Genomic DNA, 25127 nt, shown 5'->3' with positions numbered 1-25127 from the left:
TTATATATAAGCATATACCCATATACACACATACACTTGTGCATATATAAACGCATAAATATACACATATATGAACATATAAGAATATGTATATATAGTGAAAGGTGCTGCATATGGGGAACTAAAAAAAGAAAAAAAAACATACAGAGGGGAAAATAAAGAATGAAATGTAATATATTAAATTAGAAATTACACAAACACTATAGAAAAAAAAAAAAAAAAAAAGAGAAAGAGAAAGAGAAAGAATAAGAATAAGAATAAGAATAAGAATAAGAATAAGAATAAGAATAAGAATAAGAATAAGAATAAGAATAAGAATAAGAATAAGAATAAGAATAAGAATAAGAATAAGAATAAGAATAAGAATAAGAATAAGAATAAGAATAAGAATAAGAATAAGAATAAGAATAAGAATAAGAATAAGAATAAGAATAAGAATAAGAATAAGAATAAGAATAAGAATAAGAATAAGAATAAGAATAAGAATAAGAATAAGAATAAGAATAAGAATAAGAATAAGAATAAGAATAAGAATAAGAATAAGAATAAGAATAAGAATAAGAATAAGAATAAGAATAAGAATAAGAATAAGAATAAGAATAAGAATAAGAATAAGAATAAGAATAAGAATAAGAATAAGAATAAGAATAAGAATAAGAAGAGAGATAAGAAAAGTAAAAATAAGAAGGAGCTTATTCATACAGTCAATATTCGTTGTGAACGAGAATTTAAGAAAATAAAATATTCAAAATTAGGTATGGAAGAATAAAACTACAAATTAGTTCTATAAAATTAGCTTAAGTGATAAGAAAAAAATATAAATAAATATATACATATATATATGTATGCATAACATGACTACACCGTTGACAAAAAAAAAAAATTGAATTATATATTAACTGTACTGCGGGTTTCGCTATTTTATATAAAATTACGTTAAATGTACAAATATATATACTTGTGTATGTATATATATATATATATATATATATATATATATATATATATATATGTGCACATATATAGGACATGTCGACATACTTATTCTCCTCTTCAGTTAATAACTTTCCACAGTTTATTTAGTCCTATATATCATTACGTATGTGCCCGTAACACTGTGCATACGTACATTTACCTTTTTAATTAAAAGTATGAAACTATACGGCAAATTTTAATTGAAAGCGATTCATTCGTTAATGCTGAACGAGATTTGATAAAAGAATGCTGGGATTATACATATAAATATAGTAATATATGCATATATATATATATGTACAAATTCGTTTTAGATGCCCATAAAATGAAAACCATTGGTTTATTCTCCTCACTACATGTGTTTGTGTTATAAATCTGTGTTACACGTAAGTATTATACGTACGCATACCCATTTTATGTGCATAATTGAAATATAGGAGCACGCCAAAAAGAGAAGGAAGGAGTAGCAAATATTGCAGAAAAAGGTCTTATAACTCACAGTCACTTACAATTTTATTCTGCTTTCTCTTTTTTTCATTTATTTATAATATATGGAAAAGTAAACGCTATGCACTTCGTTTCTTCGAAAATAATTATTTTCTATCGACAATACGCAACAACGTACATAAATGTACATATATATATACATATGTGCATACATTCCCTGTTATATACTTGCGTATAATAAAACGCATATCACACAACTTATGAATGATATGCAGTATGTCATATGCTTTCACATTTTGTAAAAAAATTATTCTTACGTTCCACGATAAAAAGAAAAAAGAAAAGAAGAAAATAAAAAATAAAAAATTGGCAAAACAATATATACTTTCCGCTTATATTTAAATTAAATATGATTTACTGCTTCTTATTCATATGATATACATTTCCAACCTGATATCTTTTTAAGGTCTGGAAATGCGTTGAAGAAGAATTCATAAATTTCAAATGGAATATAATAAATAAAAAAAAAAAAAAGCTCCAACTTAAATTTAACATATACATACAATACATTTGTTTTTAAAAAGTTTTTTCCTTATAAAATTAATACGAAAAAAAAAAAAATTACAAAATGGTGAGGTCCATATTGGTACGAAAAAAAAAAAAAAAAAAAAAAAAAGAAAGAATGGGAATAGAATAAAAAAGGGAATAAGAAAATGAATAGGAAAAGGGAAAAAATATGGAAAAAAAAAAAAAAAAAGAAAAGAACAATTAACACAGTAAACTCGATGAACACAATAAGCACAATAAATAAAACAAAAACAATTTAAGCTAGTTAAGAATACACAAATATTAGTCACAACACAAAAATATTCCATGAAAAAAAAAAAAAAAAAAAAAAAAAGCTTCAGCCGAAAATTACGAATAATGTATTGATAGTGTTTTACGTATATTTCTTTATTGTTAATCTTCTTTGTTTTGCCGCTTCCTTTTGTTTTTTTTTTTGTGCATATTTTTTGTTTTTTCCATCCTACGAAAGAAGGATAAAAAATATATGTTTTTACGTCTATATATACATGTATACACATATATGTATGTATATATATATATGTATAGCATACATAAACGCTGGTTTAAATACTGTACATCCTTTAAAAGTAGCGTGTTTTGCTTTTTACATTTATTAGCTTATTTAAATAATCATTATTTAAGTTATGCGTATTCAGATTGTATTTGTGGCATTTGTCAACGATTGATATGTTGTCTTCTATAAATATTTCGATACATTCATATATATATTCATAATAATTAAAAATAGTCCTTTTCTCTTCTCTTTTTCCATCCTCAATTTTACTCTCCTTAACATGTTCATCTTCAATTAGATCATTTAATCTGCGAAGGGGGAAACAGAAGGTATATATATATATATATATATATATATATATATATATATATGTAAGAACGGATAAGTTAAGGCATTGATGTGACCAATAAAAGGTCAAACATTTTAAAAAAAATAATATAATGGATAAATACATGAACCACTTTGGAAATCATTGGGCTTGTGTATATACGCCCGCACACACCATTTAACATTTAAAAGTAAGGCGACTATAAATTAAGCAGCTATATTGGTGTAGCTGCTATTTTGCAGATACATACATAAATACACACACTTACACCTACGTACACATATAAACACATGCATATACGCGCTTATGCGCATCCTCTCTGCTCACGTCGTCGAGTCCACATCGTAGAACTTTATCATATTGTTCATCAGATTGTTCAACAACACCATAACGAAGCATTTGATTTTATTTAGATTGGAATTAATTAAAAAGAAATTCTCATTTTCCTTGTCATTATTAATTTCATCTTCATTGGTTAACTGTCTGACTTGTTCATTTACAGCGTGTAAATAGTTGTGATTGGATGTGAGAGTTTCTATATCCGTGCTAGTATTAATTGTTGATGAAATAACACAGTACACTTTGTTAATGTCATACACTAATAAAGCTATTTCATTGTACGTAGTATAGTTTAAATAAGATATGAGATACACTAAAATTTGTAAATATAAAAATAGAAAATAATTAATATATGTATATTCATCCATTATCATATGATGTTCTAAGAGGTGATCATACTTTTTTTTTATTTTGTAAAGTATATTTTTTTCATTATAATAATTTTCTTCTGAACTGTTCAGGTTAGAAATATCATCTTTGTTGAAATTTTCTTCTGATATGGCATTTGCATTATTTGATGACTCATCACAGTTACTTTTATTGTTCTTATCTCTCTTTTTTTTTTTTTTTTTGGTATTTGCTTTTTTCTTTACTTTTTTTTTCATATATTTTTTTTCATTGCTAATATAACTATTAACATAGCTATTTTTGGTAGAAGAAGAATTCGAATCATTCCCCTCTGACCCATCCTCTATATCCTGACCTGCTTGTTTTATTGAAGACATATATGTGTTAACAATATGCAAATATATTTCTTTCATTGTATAAACTTGAACAAAAACCTCCCTGTTACTGCCGTCGAAATTATTCCCCTCACCACAGTTCCGTTCGTTCAGCATGTTACTACCTCCACTGCTGTCAATATTGCCTATGTTATTACTTCCGCTGTTATTACTTCCGCTGTTAATATTGCCCATGTTGTTATTGCCCATGTTGTTATTACCCATGTTGTTATTGCCCATGTTGTTATTACCCATGTTGTTATTGCCCGTGATATTACTGCCCGTGATATTACTACCCGTGATATTACTGCCCGTGATATTACTACCCGTGATATTACTGCCGGGGTTATTACTACCGCTTTGTGTACCTCCGCTCGTGTTACCGTTATACTTGCAGTTCACGTCGCGCACGAAATTCCGGACCTTGTTATATCGAACGAAGTGGCAAGCACTTTCGATTTCTTTCAGTATAATTTTCAAATAATTGATTTTTAATTTTGTATTTGTTAAGTTATCATACATATCTATGAGGCTTTTAAAAAAGGACTGTTCCATTTTACTAAACAGCAAAATGTTGTTCATGTAATTTGTGTCTCTGTTGTTAGACATATAATGATTTTCAATTATATAAAATAATAAATACTGTAAACATTCAGCTAGATTGTTTAAGAAGTTAAAATTTTCTTTCTCTATAATTGAATGAATAATTTTTTCACTTCGAGTTTTTAATTTTTCATCAGTACAAAAACATAAGCAAAAAATACTTGGTGATATTTTAGTACTTTGTAAAAACCCTTCTTTATATAAATGACTTAAAATTTGAATACCCAAATTTTTGATAAAGTGCAATTCTTCAATTGTACAATCCTTGTACATAAACTTATTAATCTTTAATATATCTAATATGTTTGGAGCAAATACAGAAGCAACTAGCAGAACATGTATTATGTCTTTATTCTGTTCATTTGATATATTCTTCGTATCTCTTTCCTTTTGTGCTATTTTTTCTTTTTTTTCTAACTCGTTGGATATAACCTTTTCACTTTTTTTAATCGTTACTCGTCTTTCCTCGTTTTCTTTTTGTACATCCCCTTTTGTCTCCTCTTCATCTGGTTCGGTTATATCTTTTGGCCCGTCTGCCTCATCTGCAATATCTTCCTCTTTCACTTCATCAGTCTGTTCTAGGCCTCCAACTGCTGTCCCTTCTTCTTCCAATAGTGCTTCTCTTTTTACCTTACCCGTCTGATTCTTCCTTTTGTACGTTTTGGAATTGTCCCTGTTCTGTTCATATTCAGTGCCTGTGCTTATCCTGGAGATACTTGTAAGAAGGTTAGGTATGTCGTTGATATTACTACAATGGGACGTATCTAATGAGGTGCTTATTTCATCATTTAAAGGACGATCCTTTCGCGTTTGGCTATTGACGAGGGGATTTTTCTCCTCTAAGCATTTATGGGTACTACTATGGTGCACACTGTAAATCACGTTGCGACTCATACGATAGTTCACATTACTAGCATTAGTGCCATCCCCATCACTGTCAGTAGTGTTATTTCTCTTAGGGCACTTTTTTGTAGCTTTCCTGCGGCATTCTGTCGGGGCTGCAGTTGCGCTGGCTCTACAGTTTTGAGAGAGGACTTGACTTAAGTTGTGATGTGCTCTACTTCGAGCAAGGAATAAGTTATCCTTATTCTTTAAGCATTGTTCATATGTCTTAATTAACTGAAGGAGTGTGTATAAAAAGCTTTTTTGTAAGATAGGGTTAAAACAGTTAATACAGTAAAAGAAAACATTTCTTAGTTTTAAATCGTTAATAAAATGAGAATTATAATAGTTTGATAATATTTTACTAAGACAAAGAAGAAAGAAACACTTGCATTTTATATCATTTGATATATAAAATAGATCAACTAATAGATTGACCAGAACTAAAGCAACATTAAAAAATTTATTGCTGCATATATCAACACACTTTTCTATTTTTTGAATAGTTACTCTTTTTTTTATGACTTCCAAAAGTATTTCATTCTTTAGTTTTAATATATTCCATTTCGAAATATACTCATTTTGTTTATTGTACATATATTCAAAGTAGAAGATGCCATGCCTATATATTTGTACATTTCTAGCAATACTTGACAGTTTAATATACTTTATGCTATTATTTTGATTTACATTGTCAAACTCGTCTGAGTTTGTTATCTCTTTGTTGCTTCGATAGTTTTGTTTACTTTGATTGCTTCGCCTACCGTTACCATTTTCCTCTTTGCCGTTTTTCTGCATTTCCTTTATTTGAACGTGCGTATGTTCATCTACGCCTTCTGTATACATATCGTTGATAATAATTTTGTTCATATTTATAAATTCACAAATTACTGATATGAACCATGCATATTTATTTATATTTAAAATGTCATTCTGTGTTATAGAAAACATTTCAAATACATGTTTTTTATACTGATATAAGTGCCATACGAACTTTTCGTATTTTATATCAATGATATTGTAAATGAAGTAGTTATTAGGGTCATTTTGACTATTCTGCTGCTTATGCTTTTCATTTTGTGCATTTCCATTTATATCTAACTGTGTGTGGCAGTCAGTACCTTTTACCTGTGTATAAAGGTAACACAAGCTATTTTTTATATTTTTCTTTTCCTCTGTTTTCATAAAATAAAACTCCCTTACAAAGTCATTCATCTGAAAAATATAATTATTAACTAGCAAGCATAGTTTATATTTATGTAATTTTATTAAACAGTCTTCAATATAATTTTTGAAAGAAACAAAATTAGCAAAGATATATGTATGCAATGTGCATAATAACTGGGTGTACGATCTTGAAATAAAAATATTAGGATGATATATTAAAGAAGTATTAAACGAAACATTTTTAAATTGTAGTTTTAACTGTAGATCTAATTTGCAATAAGGGATAATAGAAGATAATAATTCGCATACATCTTTAGACACATCGTTATTATAAATATATGGATAAAAAAAATTGATATATTTTATAAATAAGTTAGGAATAATTTCAATAATGATATTAAATATATTCATAATTTTTTTTGTTTCACTCTCTTGCATGCTGTTTCTTCTGCTATTTATAAATAATCCTATTAAAGTATGCACCCACACTTCCAGAATGTACTTTATGCTCTTCATATTCAGTATCTCTAAATGTTTGTACGAGCTGCTAACGTATATGTTGTAAATGGTATTCTTAGCACTAAGCAAGTTGCTTTCACTGTTAAGTGCTGTACCTATACCAACCTCTTCCCTTATGTTAGACTCTTTTCCCCTGCTAATTTCGCTTCCTATCATTTCTGTCCTTCCTGCCACTGTTTTTTTTTTTTTTTTTTTTTTTTTTTTTTTCTCTTCCTCGTCACCCCATACAGCTTCCTCTGTATAGCTCATCTTTTCCTCTTTGTCGTCAAAAGAATTGTCGCCCCAATTTTTGCTCATAATGGTATTTTTATCAAATTCTCCATATAATTTATTTTTAATTAGTTTTACGTTATTTGTGTGTTTTATATCCTTTTCACTAATAATTTTGTGTATTAACCCTATTTTGTCTTGATATTTTTTTATATTTTTATCCATATATGCTAACATTTTGTTCACAATATTAATGTTATGTTTATTTTTCATAACGTATAATAGATGAATGAACAATTTGTACATATTTTTTCCTATTTTAATATATTTATTGGAATTCTCTTCTTGTATGTCAACTGACTGATCTTTTTCCGATCCATATGCACTACATGGTGATAAGTTTAAAATATGTTCCTCATTACTATCTTCTACATAGTCTACTGACGACGTCTCATGGGCATGTATATTTCTTTTCTTTATACGCTTATTATTTCTCTTAGCTAATATAAATATGTTAATAAAAAATACTTCAATAAAAATTTCTAAGACCGTATTTTTCATAGCATCGTTATCAAAGGTAGATATGTATCTGTCCATAAGATCATTTAAAATTAAAATGTTATCATCAATACAATTCGTCTTTTCATTTCTACTACTACTCAATTGATGAAGTGTTTCCTCAGATGTTTTAGTTTCCTTGTTATTCTGTTCGCAATTTTGTTTACAATTATCTTCACAATTCTCTTCATGTATATACTTTTTCGCGTATATGTTAAAATAAATAATATACTTTAATATTTTAACGCTAATGATCCTTACGCTTACTTTTATATCCTTTGAGGATCTTTTTATTGCTTCAACAATTTCGTTCGTGATGTACTCGTTCAGGTCAACGCGGATACCCTGACAGTTGTTCAGATGCTCCCCTTTGGTATCAACCTGACCATTACTGCTATTTAAGGTGCTATTAGCATTAGGGACTCTATTCGAATTTGATACACTATTCGCATTAATACCTTCCCTCTTTGTTACCCTTTCTAACTCTTTCCGAGTTCCCTTCTTACTCTCTCTTGTGTTATGATCACTGTCATTTATTATACCTTTATCATGCGGATTGACTTCTACCATTTTAGGTTTTCTACCATAATATAGACGTTCTTCGAGCTTATCGTGCACATCACTGTTGTAGTTGTTTATCAACACGTCTAGCTCTAAAAAATTTTTGCAAAAATTGTAAAAAATGCAAAGAGTATACTCTCTAACCTTTAAATAATTATCAGTTAGACATGACAGTAAAATATTTTGAGTCTGTTTACACTTCAAATACAAATAGTTATCATTTATAATATTATTAATTATGGAAATACTATAATACCTTAAATTTTTATTACTATTTTCATATAATATATAAAATAATTGATTAAAAGCTATATTAAAAAAATCGTAAAAAAAAAAATATAAATATATTTTCCAAACAGAATTTATATATACATCAAAATTGTACGTATATCTAAAGCATTTAAAGGAGTCTTCCTTTGTCTTCACATTTTTATACTCGTATATTAGGAAATCGTTCAGCTTTTTTACAATAATATCTTTCTTTGTCATCTCCCCTTTGTTACTCTCATCCGCTTTGTGTTCCTTGCCTTTTGTACCTCTTTCTTTTTTTTTTTTTATTTTTTTTTTACTTTTCATGGATGTTTTTCTTTTGTTCCCCCCTTCTATGAACAACTTGCCTTGTTGTGGAGTCCTGGTATCACCTTCATGCTCATTTTTATCCTCATACATAAAGTTATTATACATGAGCAGTATGTATGAGTAAATATGGTTACAATCTTTATCTATTCTTTCATTTAATCTGTCTTTTCTGATATGTATTAGTAAGTAGTAATAATATATAGCGAAAATTTTTAAATTGGTAAGAAATTTTTCAAAACAGTAGAAGCCTTTATATTTTTCTTTCTTCTTTTTAAATTTTAAATTTAAGAAACTATTATTCCTTTGTGCTTCTTTTATAATAAAACTCTTAACAATATTTTTAATTTTACAGTTATCACAGTTATACTGTAAAATATTAGGAGTTCCGCATTTATGTTTGCGTAATTTTGTTCCTACTTCTTTATTTTCGACGCAGGTATCGCTCTTTGGGTCGTTCCTACCTCCTTTTTTTTCCTGCTCTTTATAATTCAGACTTAGGTTATTTTCAAAGCAGTTTTCTTCCGCAAGATTATCAATATTATTGTCGTTATTATTGTCATTATTTTTATCATTGTAATTGCTATCATTGTAATTGCTATCATTGTAATTGTTATCATTGTAATTGCTATCATTGTAATTGTTATCATTGTAATTGCTATCATTGTAATTGTTATCATTGTAATTGCTATCAATGTTATCACTGTAATTGTTATCATTGTAACCGTTCTCGTTCGTGTTATTGCTTCTGCAGTTACGGTCGAAGCCATTTTGCACGTTTAACTTGTTATAATCCTTGTAGATGCACGTTAAATGGTAGAAGCATTCGCACTGTGCACATCGAAAAAGTTTCTCATTTTTCTTTATGCTATTATCACAACATTTTACATAAATATATTTTTCGTTTGTCTTACTAGAGCTGCGATCTTTACCTGACACATTGCTACTTTGGTCCACATGAGATGAAGTGCCACTATGTAGTAGTAAGCTCTTTTTTTTTCCTTTTTCACTCCTCATATTTTCTCTTTCTTCATTATAACTATTATTATAATTATTATTATGTTCATAATTACGCATATAATTGTGAGTATAACTACGTTTACAGCTGTCATTATAATCATATTCATATTCATGATTATGACCCAAATAACTAGTGTATCTACTTTGACTAATCCTAACAACACTGCTGGGGGATGTGGCAGCGGCTTCAGTAAAAGCATCATTAATGTAAAAAAGAGGTTTTATAAACTTACTTTTATGTATTTCTTTGTTAAAATTATACAATAAGTGAAAACATGAGTAATTAATATAGTTGTAGATGTTAAATGTGTACTTGAAAATGCATCTCAAAATAAATAGACAAGTTTCTTTAATATTACTTTCGTATTTCTTATTTATAATATCAATGAAAATATGGATTGTGTTTTTTATGAACAATGTACTTATACTAAATAGAGGATTATCACAACATTTTATTAGGTCTAAAATAAGATATTGCAATATAGTTTTCGCATTTTTATTATCTTGAAGTAAAACCTTTTCAATGATTTCTATTAATATGTAATTTGTAATGCTATTTAATCTGGTGAAATTTTTTCTCATCATAAATATGTTGAACGACTCGTCTGACTGAGCCTCATGGCATCCATGCTTTCGCGCGTTGCTATTCTTTCTCATGCTGCTATTACTTTTCAAGTTGCTATTACTCTTCATGTTGATACTACTTTTCATGTTGATACTACTTTTCATGTTGATACTACTTTTCATGTTGCTATTACTTCTCACGTTGCTATTACTTCTCACGTTGCTATTACTTCTCACGTTGCTATTACTTCTCATGTTGCTATTACTTCTCACGTTGCTATTACTTCTCACGTTGCTATTACTTCTCATGTTGCTAAGGTTCTTTTTTTTTTTCTTTTTTTTTAAATCAGTACATCCGTAACTTCCGCTACTATCTTTACCTGAACTCGTGGTACATTTTTTTTTTTTTTGAGCCATATTAATAATTTCATTTGTGTCATTCAAAAAATCGTAGTCATAAATATCACTTGTTATTTTTTTCTTTATCCTTACGGAATATTTTTTTTCTATATTTCTGCTACTAGTGAGATTTTTTTTGGAGGAGATAAATTTGTTTTTATTAACCTTATTTTTTTTATTTTTCATTTTTTGTTTTCTATCATTTTTTGAAATATGTTCATTACTAATACTATTGTGTTCGTCTTCGCTTGTAAACATACTTAAGTTAAAAGATTCATCTGACTGTGAAGAGGTGTGTTCGGTGCATTCGGCGTACACAGTGCTGCTGCAAACCTTGGATTTTGCTTTATATTCCTCGTCTACACGATATTCATCATCGTCATCATCATCATCATCTGCACAGTCATCCGTGTAGTTATCCATGTAGTCATGCTCCACCTTCTCATTATCCTTGTATCCATATTTTCCCCTAGCACACTTTCCATAATTTGCATTTTCACGTGGTTTATTTATTACCCTCTCCTGGTACAATAAAAACTTGCTTCTTAAATTTCCATCGTAATAAGAAAACGATTCAGCAATTTTTATAAAAAAGAACGTGATAAGATGTATGTAGGTTGAGTTAGTATAACTGTTTTTAAAATTTAACTTGTTATATTTAAAATTTACATTGTTTATATTTAGTAGTAGGTTATCTAGTATGTACTTTTTAAAATTTTTTCTATTATTATTGCTGTACACTTTTAAAAGTAAATTGATTGAATTGACAATAATATTCTGAACATTGTAATGTGTTTGAAAGGATAATATGCACAAGTCTAACAAGTTCACTAGCACTGTGTCATATTTTTCAATATATATATAAATATCAAATACATAAAACAAGCATTTTTCATATATCCAATTTAGTTGTATTAAATATGATTCATGTATATTGTAAAATTGAATTATTCTGTTTTTAATTTCACTTTCACATAGTTTTAGAATAATGTTCTTGAAGTTAATTTTTAGGTATATTAGAACGTTTTCGTTAAGATCATTTGTGTCAACATATTTCTTAAAATATTCGAAATTTAATAAAATTAAGTACAGCAAAATGTTGTAGTGCCCATATATTATATCGCTCATTATTTCGTTGTTACTGCTCATATTGCTTCTATTTTTGCTTGTCTTTCTGGGATTACCCGAGCTAGACAGTTCAAGTTCTTTTGGTTTGTCCTTCCGACTGTCGGCGTTACCTCTATTAGCATTGGCATCATAATCATCATCGTAATCAGCACCATATTCAGCGGCATAGATAGCATTATAATCAGCTTCATTATCATTGTCATCATTTACATTTTCCTTTGCATTTACATTAGCATTACCATCACCGTCGGACGGAGTGCGCGCTGCCTTCTTTTGCCCGCCTCCTCGATAACTAATTTCGGTATTTAAAAATTGCTTCACATTATAGAAAATCCTGTCAAATATAATTTGTACGGTATTCGTTTTATCATAAATGAGATTTTTGTTATTCTTCAGGCAATCCTCAATGCATGTTATTATTCTCTTAATCTTTTTGTTTTTATTTAAATCATTCGCACTTAAACTTAAGAACAGATCAATGTTTCTATCGAATAGTAAGCATGATGTGTCATTCCCCTTGTACTGCATTTTGTTATTATCATCCTCCGTTTTCTCCTCCTTGTTCTCCACTTGTCCCCTTTTTTGTGTTATTTGACTATCTTCATTTTCGAATAGGGGCTTTGCATTATTACTTACTTCATATGAATGTACTAAATCTGGTTTAAACGAATTTAAGTTTGTTGGTATATTTCCTTTGTTCTTTCTTCCACAGTTGTTCTCTTCCTCCAGTTCGTCTTCTCTATCTCTTAACTCACTTACATTTTCTTCTCTTACATTTTCTTCTCTTACATTTTCTTCACTTACATTTTCTTCACTTACATTTTCTTCTCTTACATTTTCTTCACTTACATTTTCTTCACTTACATTTTCTTCTCTTACATTTTCCCTTTTTATACTATTTAAGGTAGATGAGCTGGACAAATTAGACATTTCCTTTTCGGCCTTGTCCTTTGTTGTGCTTCTTCGCGCCTGCCCTCTTTTTATTTGATTAATTTTATTTAACTCATTTATTCCATTAATTAGTGGTTCATATGTTTTATTATTAGAGTAATATTCTATGTGAGCTTCTTTTATATTTTTATCAGTAGTTGTATGTTGTTCATTTACACTTGCAAATTGAAGAAGCGTCGGAGGATTGTCGTAGTCGTAAGCTTGTGTAGTCTCTTTCTGATTTAGTTCTTCCTTCTTATGGACCTTCTCCTTATCCTTAACCCCATAATGAGCTTCCCCTTCTTTCTGTGTTTCCCCTTCTATCTGTGCTTCCACTTCTCTTTGTGCTTCCACTTCTCTTTGTGCTTCCACTTCTCTTTGTGCTTCCACTTCTCTTTGTGCTTCCACTTCTCTTTGTGCTTCCACTTCTCTTTGTGCTTCCACTTCTCTTTGTGCTTCCACTTCTCTTTGTGCTTCCACTTCTCTTTGTGCTTCCACTTCTCTTTGTGCTTCCACTCCTCTTTGTGCTTCCACTCCTCTTTGTGTTTCCATTCCTCTTTGTGATTCCACTCCATTTGCTTTTCCTTTTTCATTTTCTTTCTTCAAAAATATGTTTGTGGAGTTTTTATTTGAATTACATTCACGTTGGACGGTTATCCCCAAATTACAGGTGTATTGAGACAGCTGGTGGTTGTGATAACTTTGGTGTATATCATAATTATGGCGGTTAATAAAATTGTCCACATACTGATTGTGTTGCTGACCATTCGTGTGCTTATACGATTCATAATCATTCCTACGTTTATATATCATATTATTATTTGTATGCTGATCTTTCATGTTTTGGTCCGCACGATGATATGATTCATCATGAATCCCATGCTGATACGTGTTAGAGTTCGGACAATCTGAGTGGTGTTCATAATTTTTCTTACCAAATAAATTATGATAGTTGAGATGCTCATTTTTTATGTTAGCATTTAACGGGTTCATGATTATGTTGATATTCTTTAGTTTATGGAATTGACTCTTATAAGCAAGTTTGATCATATCCATTTCGTTTATTAACTGCTCATCGATATAGCTATTATTGTTACTATTAGTGGTTTCTTTATAGCTATTGCTGCGAGTGCTGTTCATATTATTTTTGCGCATTTCTACATTGAAATTGGGATTACTGGACGAGATGAAGTTGTTTGTAACGACTCTGCCGTTTATGAATCCGTCTCCCACATTGCCTTCGTTGCTTTCGTTGTTGTTACTGTTGTTGCTGTTACTGCTTCTTCCGCTGGTCCTCCTGCTGCTTCCTTTGTTTGTACATTTTTCAGTCGATGGAGTATTATGTGGGGGGCCGATTAATTTGGCATCGCTCTGTCTCTTATATGTATTACTTGACTTTTCATCTATGTAATAACCTGCACAATTGTTTCTAAAATAATGACTGGAGGAATAGTCATCACTCATTCGTAGTTTATCCTGTGCAGGTACATTATTCCCATTTGGGTATTCATTGGTGTAGAATATTTGTTCATAGTTTACATTACAGCCTTTTTTCGCTTTTTGATAAAATATATGATTATCATCTGTGTATTTTCTTTTATTCCCTAAATTTTGCGTCTTTAAAATCTTTATTGCTATTTCTTCAGGTGTCTTACATTTTTCTAGGTTTTCTATATTTATGTTATAGGAATTAGAAACGTTTATTATATGTTCATGTGAAATATGTTCATCATTTTCTCTGTTATGGTTAATTACACTTTTATTTATGTTGTAATGAATAAGATCCTCATCAATATTTGCATGTACATATTTAGAATTATTTAGACCGATAGTTGAGGGTACAATGCTTCTAAACATGGTTACTAGTACTGTGAGAGTTTGAAGATAAAGTTACGGAAACCACATGCACACATGCGCAGTAATTGTAGGTGTAGGGGCAGTTGTACGTATAAATGGAGATGTACTTATGCACGTGTGTCTATATATGTACGTATAATTGCATGCGCACATAAGGAAATGTATTTATATATATATATATATATATATGTATGCATGTATATGTATTTGTCCATATGTGCGTATGGTATAGTCACCTGTCCATATGTACCCATTAGAGAATGTTCTATATTCACAACGATTGTATTTCTCTTCAATTAAATTATGCTTAGATTCTATGTGTACGGTTGCATAGGAGTTTTCGATAAAACAATCAAACAGGATGAAAGTCAAACAGTTGAATAATCAAGCAGTGAAACAGTCAAACCGTAAAACAGTGATGCAGTCAAGCTGTAAAACAGTGAAGCAGTCAAGCTGTAAAACAGTGAAGCAGTCAAGCTGTAAAACAGTGAAGCAGTCAAGCTGTAAAACAGTGAAGCAGTCAAGCTGTAAAACAGTGAAGCAGTCAAGCTGTAAAACAGTGAAGCAGTCAAACAGTTAAACAGTGAAGCAGTCAAACAGTTAAACAGTGAAACCGTCAAATAGTTGAATAGTCAAACAGTGAAACAGTCAAACAGTTAACAGTCAAACATGTAGGACCAAATATTATCATTACAAAGAAAATGCATATACAAACATAAACAGAGTTAATGGACGTGAACTGCTTTATCCTTGATTGCTACTAAAGATGTTCTCCTTCTTGTTCCAATTGAGCTACTTATTTATGGTTAAAAATAAAAAAAAAAAAACAAAAAAAAAAACTAAATCATAGCATAGAGAAGCAAAATAAAGAAACTTAAAGAATAAATAAGTGGGCGGAAAAAAGACTACTTTTATTTAACCTATATTTTTGATAAATAGTAACAGGGGCTTCCTATTGTCACACATATGTATGCTTATGTACATAAAAATAAAATATCAGGTGCGCAAATCAAAAGAAGTAAAATGATGTAATATTTACATTTCGAATTATAAAAAAAAAAAGGACACGTAAAAGAAAGTTTTCACATATATAAAAAAAAAAAAAAAAAAATAAAAATTATATTGTTCTTTAATTTACGAATAAACAATTTTTACTGTAACAAAATAACAAAAAAAAAAAAAAAAAAGATAGAAGCCTTGTTATGTTCAAGAGCCATATATTGTTAAAAAAAAAATTAGGACAAAAAAAAAAAAAAAATATTTAAAAAAAAATAAAATAAGATAATTTAACAAATAACAGATGCACTATAAAGGGGAAAACACGTAGTAAAGAGTATGGTAATACAAAAAAAAAAAAAAAAAAAAAAAAAAAAATTATATATGTGTTTATACATATATAGGTATGTATAGTATAGCTCCTAATAAGCTTTACGAAAAATGGGAAAGGAATAAATAACACAGAGAGGTGGAAAAGTTTGCCTCTTATTTCCTGTCTGAGTATAATGTTGAACTATACGTCAAAGTAAATTTTTTTAAATCAAATACTTTTAAGCATATGATATACTAAAATTTAATAAATTTTTCAACAAGGATTGTTAGAGAATTGTTATTTCATAATTATTATTCTATTGTTCATTGTTTTTTGTCATTTTTTAGTTATACTTTTATTATACTTCATTATTTTTTTTATTTATTATTTTTTTTTTTTTTTTTTGGTTTTATGACTAATAATGTAGAAGTCATAAAATAATGCAAATAAAATGTATGCAAATAGCGACTTAAGGGAAACAAAGTAAAATGAAAATAACTTAGTAGGGATAATAAAAATGGTATCAATTACTTTAACGAATGGTAATTCACATTCTGTTATTTTATAAAATTTAAGTAGGATGCCATGCGACATATATATAGGTCGCACATATCTTTTCTATTTATAGGGAAATTATGCTTTAATTAAAATGAGATAGCATTTTTTTTTTTTTTTTTTTTTTTTTTTTTTTTTTCCATCTGTATTTACACTAATATATGTAATATATAAAAACGTTACCATAATAATATTACACTGTTTTCGTATAATACTACATACAATTCGATATGTAGTTTAAATGTAATATTATTATGAATCATCGTGTATAAATGGAAAACATACAGTCTCGCTTTTATAAATTCTAAATAAAAACAAAAATTACTAATAATTTTTTTCCAACATCGTTTTACACAAAACGTTTATTTTCAAATATAATTTTACGTTTTTCTTACATGTATAATATTTCATAATGTGGGTATTTTATTTTTTTATTTTTTGTAAATTTATCCTACATAAAAGTGCTTTACGTGATATTTTGTTAAACCATTTTGCCTTTTTACTATTTTGCCATCTTATTTTACAGATATATTAATATACGTATATCATGTGGGACATTTATTATACATATCATATAATGCTCTTTAAATGTGTATAGAGTGTTTCGTACCGTTAATGAAGCACTTTTCTAAAAACACATATATAACGGTTCAATACGCAAAATTGTGTTATAAATACGAGTATTACTGTTATACTAATAATAGCATCTTAAAGCAGAAGGTAATATATTTTTTGAAAATAAAATGCCTGTCAACCTTGTTTTTGTTATTCTTCGTTTGGCATCTTGCTGTTAAGTTGTATATTACAAATGGGAAAATATAATGGATGTCTTATTACAAGGTTTGGGGCGACTAGTAGTATACTAATAAACGCGCATACGCATGCACATATATGTATATATATACATGTATATATACGTGCACACATACGTACATACATACGTACATACATACGTGCACACATACATGCATACATACATATATGCGTACACACAAACGTAACAAACACGTCCCTTTGAAATTTTTTTTCAGCGTTACACCTAGCTTTCTCTTTAAACTTCTTCCTGCGCATTGGGAGTATATTTACCCATATTAATTTTTTTTTAAAATTGGGAAAATTTTTGACGTGTTTTGGTTTTTAGAGCTATTAAAAGATGATATTTAATTCCGTACATTTTTACTTCCGTACAATTTACATTTTCGCATCTTTACATTCTCGCATCTTTACATTCTCGCATCTTTACATTTTCACATCTTTACATTTTCACATCTTTACAATCTCACATCTTTACAATCTCACATCTTTACATTCTCACATCTTTACAATCTCACATCTTTACAATCTCACATCTTTACAATCTCACATCTTTACAATCTCACATCTTTACAATCTCACATCTTTACAATCTCACATCTTTACAATCTCACATCTTTACAATCTCACATCTTTACAATCTCACATCTTTACAATCTCACATCTTTACAATCTCACATCTTTACAATCTCACATTCTTCCTTTTTCAAATTACAAGTAACAAACATTTGAAAGAAAAATTGAATAAAATAATATAAAATAAAAATGCAAACGAAAATGAATATAAATGAGAATAAAAAAAAGGGAAATATATCGGAACTCTTTTTACTGGAACAGCATTCTGAAAAAAATAAAATTTTGACGAATGTCAGGGGCACGTAGTGGAGTAGTATATAACGAAAAGCTTACAGTAAGCAGTATGTAATGTTAAAAAAAATATACAAGAAATAGATAAAAAAAAAAAAAAAAAAAAAAAAAACAATAATAATAATAATAATAATAAAAATAAAAATAATAATAATAATAATAGCAATAGTAATAGCTGTAATAGTAGCAGTAATAATGGCAGCAATAGTAGTAATACTAATAAAGTAGCAATAACAGAAATAGGAAGAGTAATAATAAAATACAAAATAAACGATGAGAGTGAATATCTATCCCTAAAAAAACCTTAAAATGAATAATAAAAATAGGATACTTTCATATACCCATATAAGAAAAATTTTATTTTCTCTATGTGTTGATTCTTCCAGTTTTTGTTGTTTAAAAAAAAAAAAAAAAATTGCAAAATGAAACTAGAAATAAAAGATGGGGACGAAAAAGATCAAACGGAAAATAAAAAAAATATCTCACATAGGATGAAGAAACTTTATTCTATTCTGAACAGTCCGATTATAGATATAAGTAGGGAAAAATAAAAACACGACAAGATAAAGTTAAAGATATATATATATATATATATATATATATTTTGTATCCGTATGTCAATATATGCGCGTACATTATTGCATAACAAGTAACATATTTCGAAGAGGTGTATATGTACATGTATTTACAGACATATATACACATGAGTACACACACATATATATATTTATAAATACCAATTTGTACACATGTATCACTAAGGGGTAGTAGGAGAAATCCGTATATTTTTTTTCCATCCCCCCGCAGCACAAAATAAAAATAAATATAAAAGATATATATAAAAGATATATATAAAAGATAAAAATAAAAGATAAAAATAAAAGATAAAAATAAAAGATAAAAATAAAAGATAAAAATAAAAGATAAAAATAAAAGATAAAATAAAATAAATAAATAAATATACAGTTTTATTTGCCCTATAAGTAAAAGTTATAGATTATAAAAAGGAATAAAAATCCTTTTCAACGAGTTCGATATGTGCAAAATTCCATCACTCCATTTGAGTATTTATATTCTCTAAAGACACTCAGAGAATGGCAATCTAATTTATGTGTATGTAGTTTGTCTGACTCTTTAATTAGCATGAATTTGTACATACACGTTAATCTATCTTAGGAGGTTTCACGAATATGTATGTGCATGCAATGTTCGTATGTACAAATAGATTTATTTGTGTATATGTGGACTTATACGTATATGCCCATGTTTATAATGCGTGTGTTCAACAAGTCCATGATTTAGGATGCTACCCAGATTTTTTATATTTAAAGTTCATAGAACATTTATGCCTCATTTATTGTTCATTTGATATCAAGCGATTAATGAGAAAAAGATCATATATGATCGTTGTGAAGGGTGTATACGTTAATTTCCAGCTAACGCTAGGTCATTGTCTGCTCAAAGAGCACATATATTTATTTATAATCCTATATACACACATATACATACATACAAACGTACATATGTACATACAAACGTACATACGTACATACAGACGTACATACGTACATACAGACGTACATACGTACATACAGACGTACATATGCGTATTGTACCCATGTGTACATGCACGTGCGCCTCATCGCATAGGCAATTCGTTAATAACTTCCCTTTTTTTCCCAATTTGTCCAATGCAGATGAACTAAAAAATATATTATGGGGTGGGATATCAGACGAAATGTCGTTTAATGTAAGAGAGGAGTGCTGGAAATTAGCATTAGGCTACTTACCACTAAATCGAGAAGATACAGAAAAAGTGCTAAAGAAAAAAAGAGATGAATATGAAAATTTAAAAAAACAATATTATATCAAGAATCGATTGTCTGAAGATGAATTGAAGATATTACGGCAGATAAAGGTTGATATACCTCGAACGAAATCATGTTATAATATATTTAATAATAAAAAAATACAGCAGTTAAGTGAACATGTATTATTTATTTATTCTGTTCGACATCCAGCTTGTGGATATGTACAAGGAATAAATGATTTAATAACACCATTTTTAATAGTATTTTTACGACCAATTATTTTAAAAGAAGAAATTAATTCCAATGATATTGATAATATAGGTGAACAAGAATTAAAAAATGTAGAGTCAGATTTATATTTTTGTCTTTCGAAATTATTAGAACAAATACAAGATAATTATACATTTGGTCAACCAGGAATACAAAGAGCTATAATCAAAGTTAAAGAAATAGTTAAACGAATTGATAATTCATTATTTAATCATATATATGATAACAATATAGATTTTATTCAATTTTCCTTTAGATGGGTAAATTGTCTTTTATTAAGAGAATTCCCAATTAATATATCTGTAAGATTATTAGATACATATATTAGTGATATCTGTGATATATTTACCGATTTTCATCCATACATTTGTGCTGTTTTTTTAGTACATTGGTCTCAATATTTAAAGAAAATGGACTTTCAACAAATGCTATTATTTATGCAACGCTTTCCAACTCATGATTGGAAAATTCAAGATATCGAATCTATTTTATCCAAGGCCTTTGTTTTAAAAAACGCGTTCCAATCATCTCCCAAGCATTTCTCTTAGCACCTTCTGCGTGTGCATATGTGAGTATACGTGTACATACGTGAGTATACGTGTACATATGTGGGTATACATGTACATATGTGGGTATACATGTACATATGTGGGTATACATGTACATATGTGGGTATACATGTACATATGTATACCTATATGTAACCATACTACATGTCCCCATTTACACGCATGTTCATCACATGTACATGTGCATATTCAGTTCCATACACATATATATACAACGACAAAATGTAACGCTTAATTCTTTGCAAAATATATATTACACATATAGAAGGGGAAGAACAATATAATTTTCCTGGTATATTTTTTTATGTAACACCTATTATTTCATTTACGATGTTTTATATTACTTCAACTTTTTACATTTTAAATTACTTTATTTTTTTTTCGATTGCTCAATTTTTAATAAAAAGGTATTAAATAATTCTCCATTTTATTCATATGGCATCCTTTGATTGCGCAAAAAAAAAAAAAAAAAAAAAAAAAAAGTAAAAAAAATATTGTTTTATTGAATTCGCGATGAGCAAAAAATCCTTTCAGTGGAAGTAAATGAAAATTTACGTTAAACAAAAATTTATACATAGATAAATATATATATATATATATATACATACATATATAAATAAATATTTATTTTTTTTATTTTCTACCTGTTCCTTCTTTACCTGCTCGTTTTTAACAAATGGCAGTTGCGAAAAACGAGAGTCCTCAAAAACATTCAGAACGAATATAATGCATGCAATGTACATATATAAATGTATAAACGTACAAATATATGTATGTATATATATATGATATACATGTGTATATACTGCATGCATTTTATTAGCGGCTCTTTGTTACGTGGGATGATGTTATAATTGAAGGTATTTGACTCTGTTTCATGTTTTATAGGTGTACTTTTCCCCTCTTCAACACATATGTACATGAAGGAGAAAATAAAAAATACATTTTAGTGTCTAAATAAATTTGCAAATACGGCCGTTTTCGTATTCATTTTTGTGTTCTCTTTTGTGTTCATTTTTTTTTTTTTTCGTTTTCTTACTGCAAATTTTTTAAATAAGCTGTCTTTTTCTATTAAATTTCGCGGGTGATATTAAATGCTTGGGAATAGCACAAGCAAAAAAGGAAACATGAAAGCGCATTAATAATAATGACAAAAATATAAAAATGCTCCGTTTTCCTGTGTCTAGCGGAATTTTATAATTATGCTATGTATGTTGTAGGAACTTCTATTTTGTTTTGTTTTGTTTTATTTTGTTTTTTTTATTTGTTTTATTTTGTTCTGTTTTATTTTATTTTGTTCTGTTTTATTTTATTTTGTTCTGTTTTATTTTATTTTGTTCTGTTTTATTTTATTTTGTTCTGTTTTATTTTATTTTGTTCTGTTTTATTTTATTTTGTTCTGTTCTGTTTTTTTCTGTTTACTTTTCTATTTTTTTTATTCATTTTTTTTTTTTTTTTTAAGTCCATTTATTCAATTTAGAGCAAGTGTTAAAAATAAAAAATTAAAGAATACACATAGAACAACGTTCAAAAAACAGAACAATTTTTTCTTTGTGCAGTTCGAGAGAATAAAAAGGAAACATCTCTAATTGTAGTATTAAATGTTTATGTATAAGTATATATCCATATTTATATCTATATCTATATATCTATATATCTATATATCTATATATCTATATATCTATATCTATATATCTATATATATATATATATATATATGTGTGTGTGTACATGTAGAACTGCTTTCCCCCGTAATCGCGCAAATATCGTATGAATTTTTTTTCCCAAATTATATACAGTTAAAATTTAAGTAATTTTTTAAAATACTTTCTACTGATAAATTTATTTTTTTTTTTTAACTCTGCTTCTTTTTCTTCTTCTCCTCTTCCTTTCTTTTTTTTTTTTTTTTTTTTTTTTTTTTTTTTCGCCAAAACTATCAAATATTGAAGTAACAAAATGAGTTTCCATAAAAAATTGAACGAAAGGCAGAACTGTAATGAAGTAGTATTTGAGTAAATTGAAATAAATGAAAACATAGGAAAAAAAAAAAAGAAAAAAATGAGCGAATATATGAAGACGATGCATACTTATTACAACACAATATAATATCTTTTCTCCGCTTTTTAGTAGCTCATCAAAACGAATTAAATACATTATTGATATATGCCATCTTGAAATATGCAAACAGCAGTAAGTATACAACATTTTTTTTTTTTTTTAGAGCATATGGAAAAATAGACCAAGAGTTTAAGACAAGTAACAGAGGAGTAAAAGCGAAAAATGGTATTCAAAAAATAGGCATTACTTTTTTTCATTTGAGTGGTTCATTATGTATGAATGCACTTATGTTTATTATGCACATGTGGGTATTACTGAATGTGTGCATTAATGCATATGCGTGTTAATGCATATGAGTATTAATGTATATGAGTATTAATACTTATGAGTATTAATGCATATGCGTATTTATACATACGAATATTTATGCATACGCATTTGTTGTTTCACTTCCGTAGAAATAGAAGATAACTTATCTAAAAAATTGCCCTTCTTTTTGAGCAAGGAAAAGAAAAAGGAGGTACGAAAGGAAAGAAGCATTAGTGCACACACACGTATTGTACATATATATATGTATGTATATATCTGCACACGCGTTGCTCATGCTGTATAAATGGGAAGGCTGCTTTACCCGTGGATAAGGAATTCTCTGGTGGTCTTTCCCATGAAGCTTTTTTTTCTTAAAAATATGTACATAAATTTTCTCTAATTTTATGAATTCTTGATAGAAAACATGTGATTTTTTGATGAACATTTCGGACCAAAATGATGATGTACAGTTTGTTTCAAAAATTATAAAGTCTTATATGAATATAAGTGAGCCCCTTAGAGTTAGATTGTCTCTATTATATACGACTGGACAGTATGACTTGTTTAGAAATTATATAATTGCAATTAAAACTATGATGAAAGGCTTTTTAGTATTAAAAGTTTCGAGAAATGGAAATATAAAAAAAAGGAAGGTATCTTTTAATTCATATTATATGACCATAATAGGAAATTGGTCAAGGAAAATATTATTATATGATGAAATAACACAAATAAATATAGGGAATAGCTGTACGCCAGAATTACGTATTTTTGAAAAAAAAGTTCAAGATTATGAAAATAGAATGAATTATGTTGTCTTAAGGACTTTATATAGAGACTATAGCTTCTTATTTATAACGGATGATGAAATATTAATGCGAATAAAAAATATATCAGCATTAGGAAAATTAAAAAATTTACTAGCAGGTAAAGATAATATGCTTAAAAAAACTAACGACTTAAATGTAAAAAGGGATGCTAAACAAGAATTAAAAGATAATTCTTTTTTAACTTCTGAAGGAAATTATGACGACATAACAAAGGAAAAATTACAAGGTAGTCTTAAAAATATCCACCAAAATGATGTTATACTTAAAGATGAAAAAGAAGATGTGCGATATACTATTCAAGGTTTTAAATATTTCTTTTTATCCGTTATACGGAGCATAAAAACAAAAAACGTTAACATTGAGATAGAAAAAGTGAAGGGCATGTTTAAAAAAAGTAATATGCTTTATTTTGATAAATATGATTTTAAAAATACAAAAATTAATTCCTTTTTCCTTTTTTGTCAAATAGCGTTAGATATATGTGGACCTGAAGTTTGGTTCACCTCAAAATTTGACGAGATTCTTTTTACGCGCTTAAATTAGGAATGCGTTTTATGTATTCAAGCTTGAGCAAAGGAATTTTATTTTTATTTTTATTTGGTGTTTTTCTGAATAATTTAAATGCGTTTTTACATCTGTACGTTTGTATGTCTTTATGTCTGCGTGCATACGAGCCCCCTTCTTTTCCGCTAAAACGGTTCTGCTTTGGACGTCATATGTGTGTGCACATATAATACGCTCATGTATATGTTACACGCATAAATATATACATACATGTATGTATATACATATATATATATATGTACGCGTTTATGCGTATTTCCACCATTTGGTTATTTTTTTTGAGTAATTTGCATGTACATGGAATAA

General features: G+C 28.2%; 3 protein-coding genes across 3 annotated transcripts; 2 read left to right on the top strand and 1 right to left on the bottom strand.

Moving 5' to 3' along the window:
• Positions 1-2362: 2362 nt before the first annotated feature.
• PmUG01_12016500 (conserved Plasmodium protein, unknown function) lies at positions 2363-14866 on the bottom strand (the record flags this gene model as incomplete). The annotated part of the gene is made up of 3 exons (XM_029006363.1): positions 2363-2449; positions 2598-2811; positions 3159-14866. 3 exons carry the CDS (start codon positions 14864-14866, stop codon positions 2363-2365), a joined length of 12009 nt encoding a protein of 4002 aa, XP_028862859.1.
• A 3966-nt stretch (positions 14867-18832) lies between these two features.
• Positions 18833-21039, top strand: PmUG01_12016400 (TBC domain protein, putative; the record flags this gene model as incomplete). Its single annotated transcript, XM_029006362.1, has 2 exons — positions 18833-18947; positions 20108-21039. 2 exons carry the CDS (start codon positions 18833-18835, stop codon positions 21037-21039), a joined length of 1047 nt encoding a protein of 348 aa, XP_028862858.1.
• Positions 21040-23864: 2825 nt separating this feature from the next.
• PmUG01_12016300 (conserved Plasmodium protein, unknown function) lies at positions 23865-24800 on the top strand (the record flags this gene model as incomplete). Its single annotated transcript, XM_029006361.1, has 1 exon — positions 23865-24800. One exon carries the CDS (start codon positions 23865-23867, stop codon positions 24798-24800), a length of 936 nt encoding a protein of 311 aa, XP_028862857.1.
• Positions 24801-25127: the final 327 nt, after the last annotated feature.

This window comes from Plasmodium malariae (assembly GCF_900090045.1).
Source record: "Plasmodium malariae genome assembly, chromosome: 12".
Classification (NCBI taxonomy): domain Eukaryota; phylum Apicomplexa; class Aconoidasida; order Haemosporida; family Plasmodiidae; genus Plasmodium; species Plasmodium malariae.
Note: the sequence above shows the minus strand (reverse complement) of the source record. Positions and strands in the feature narration are given on the sequence as shown.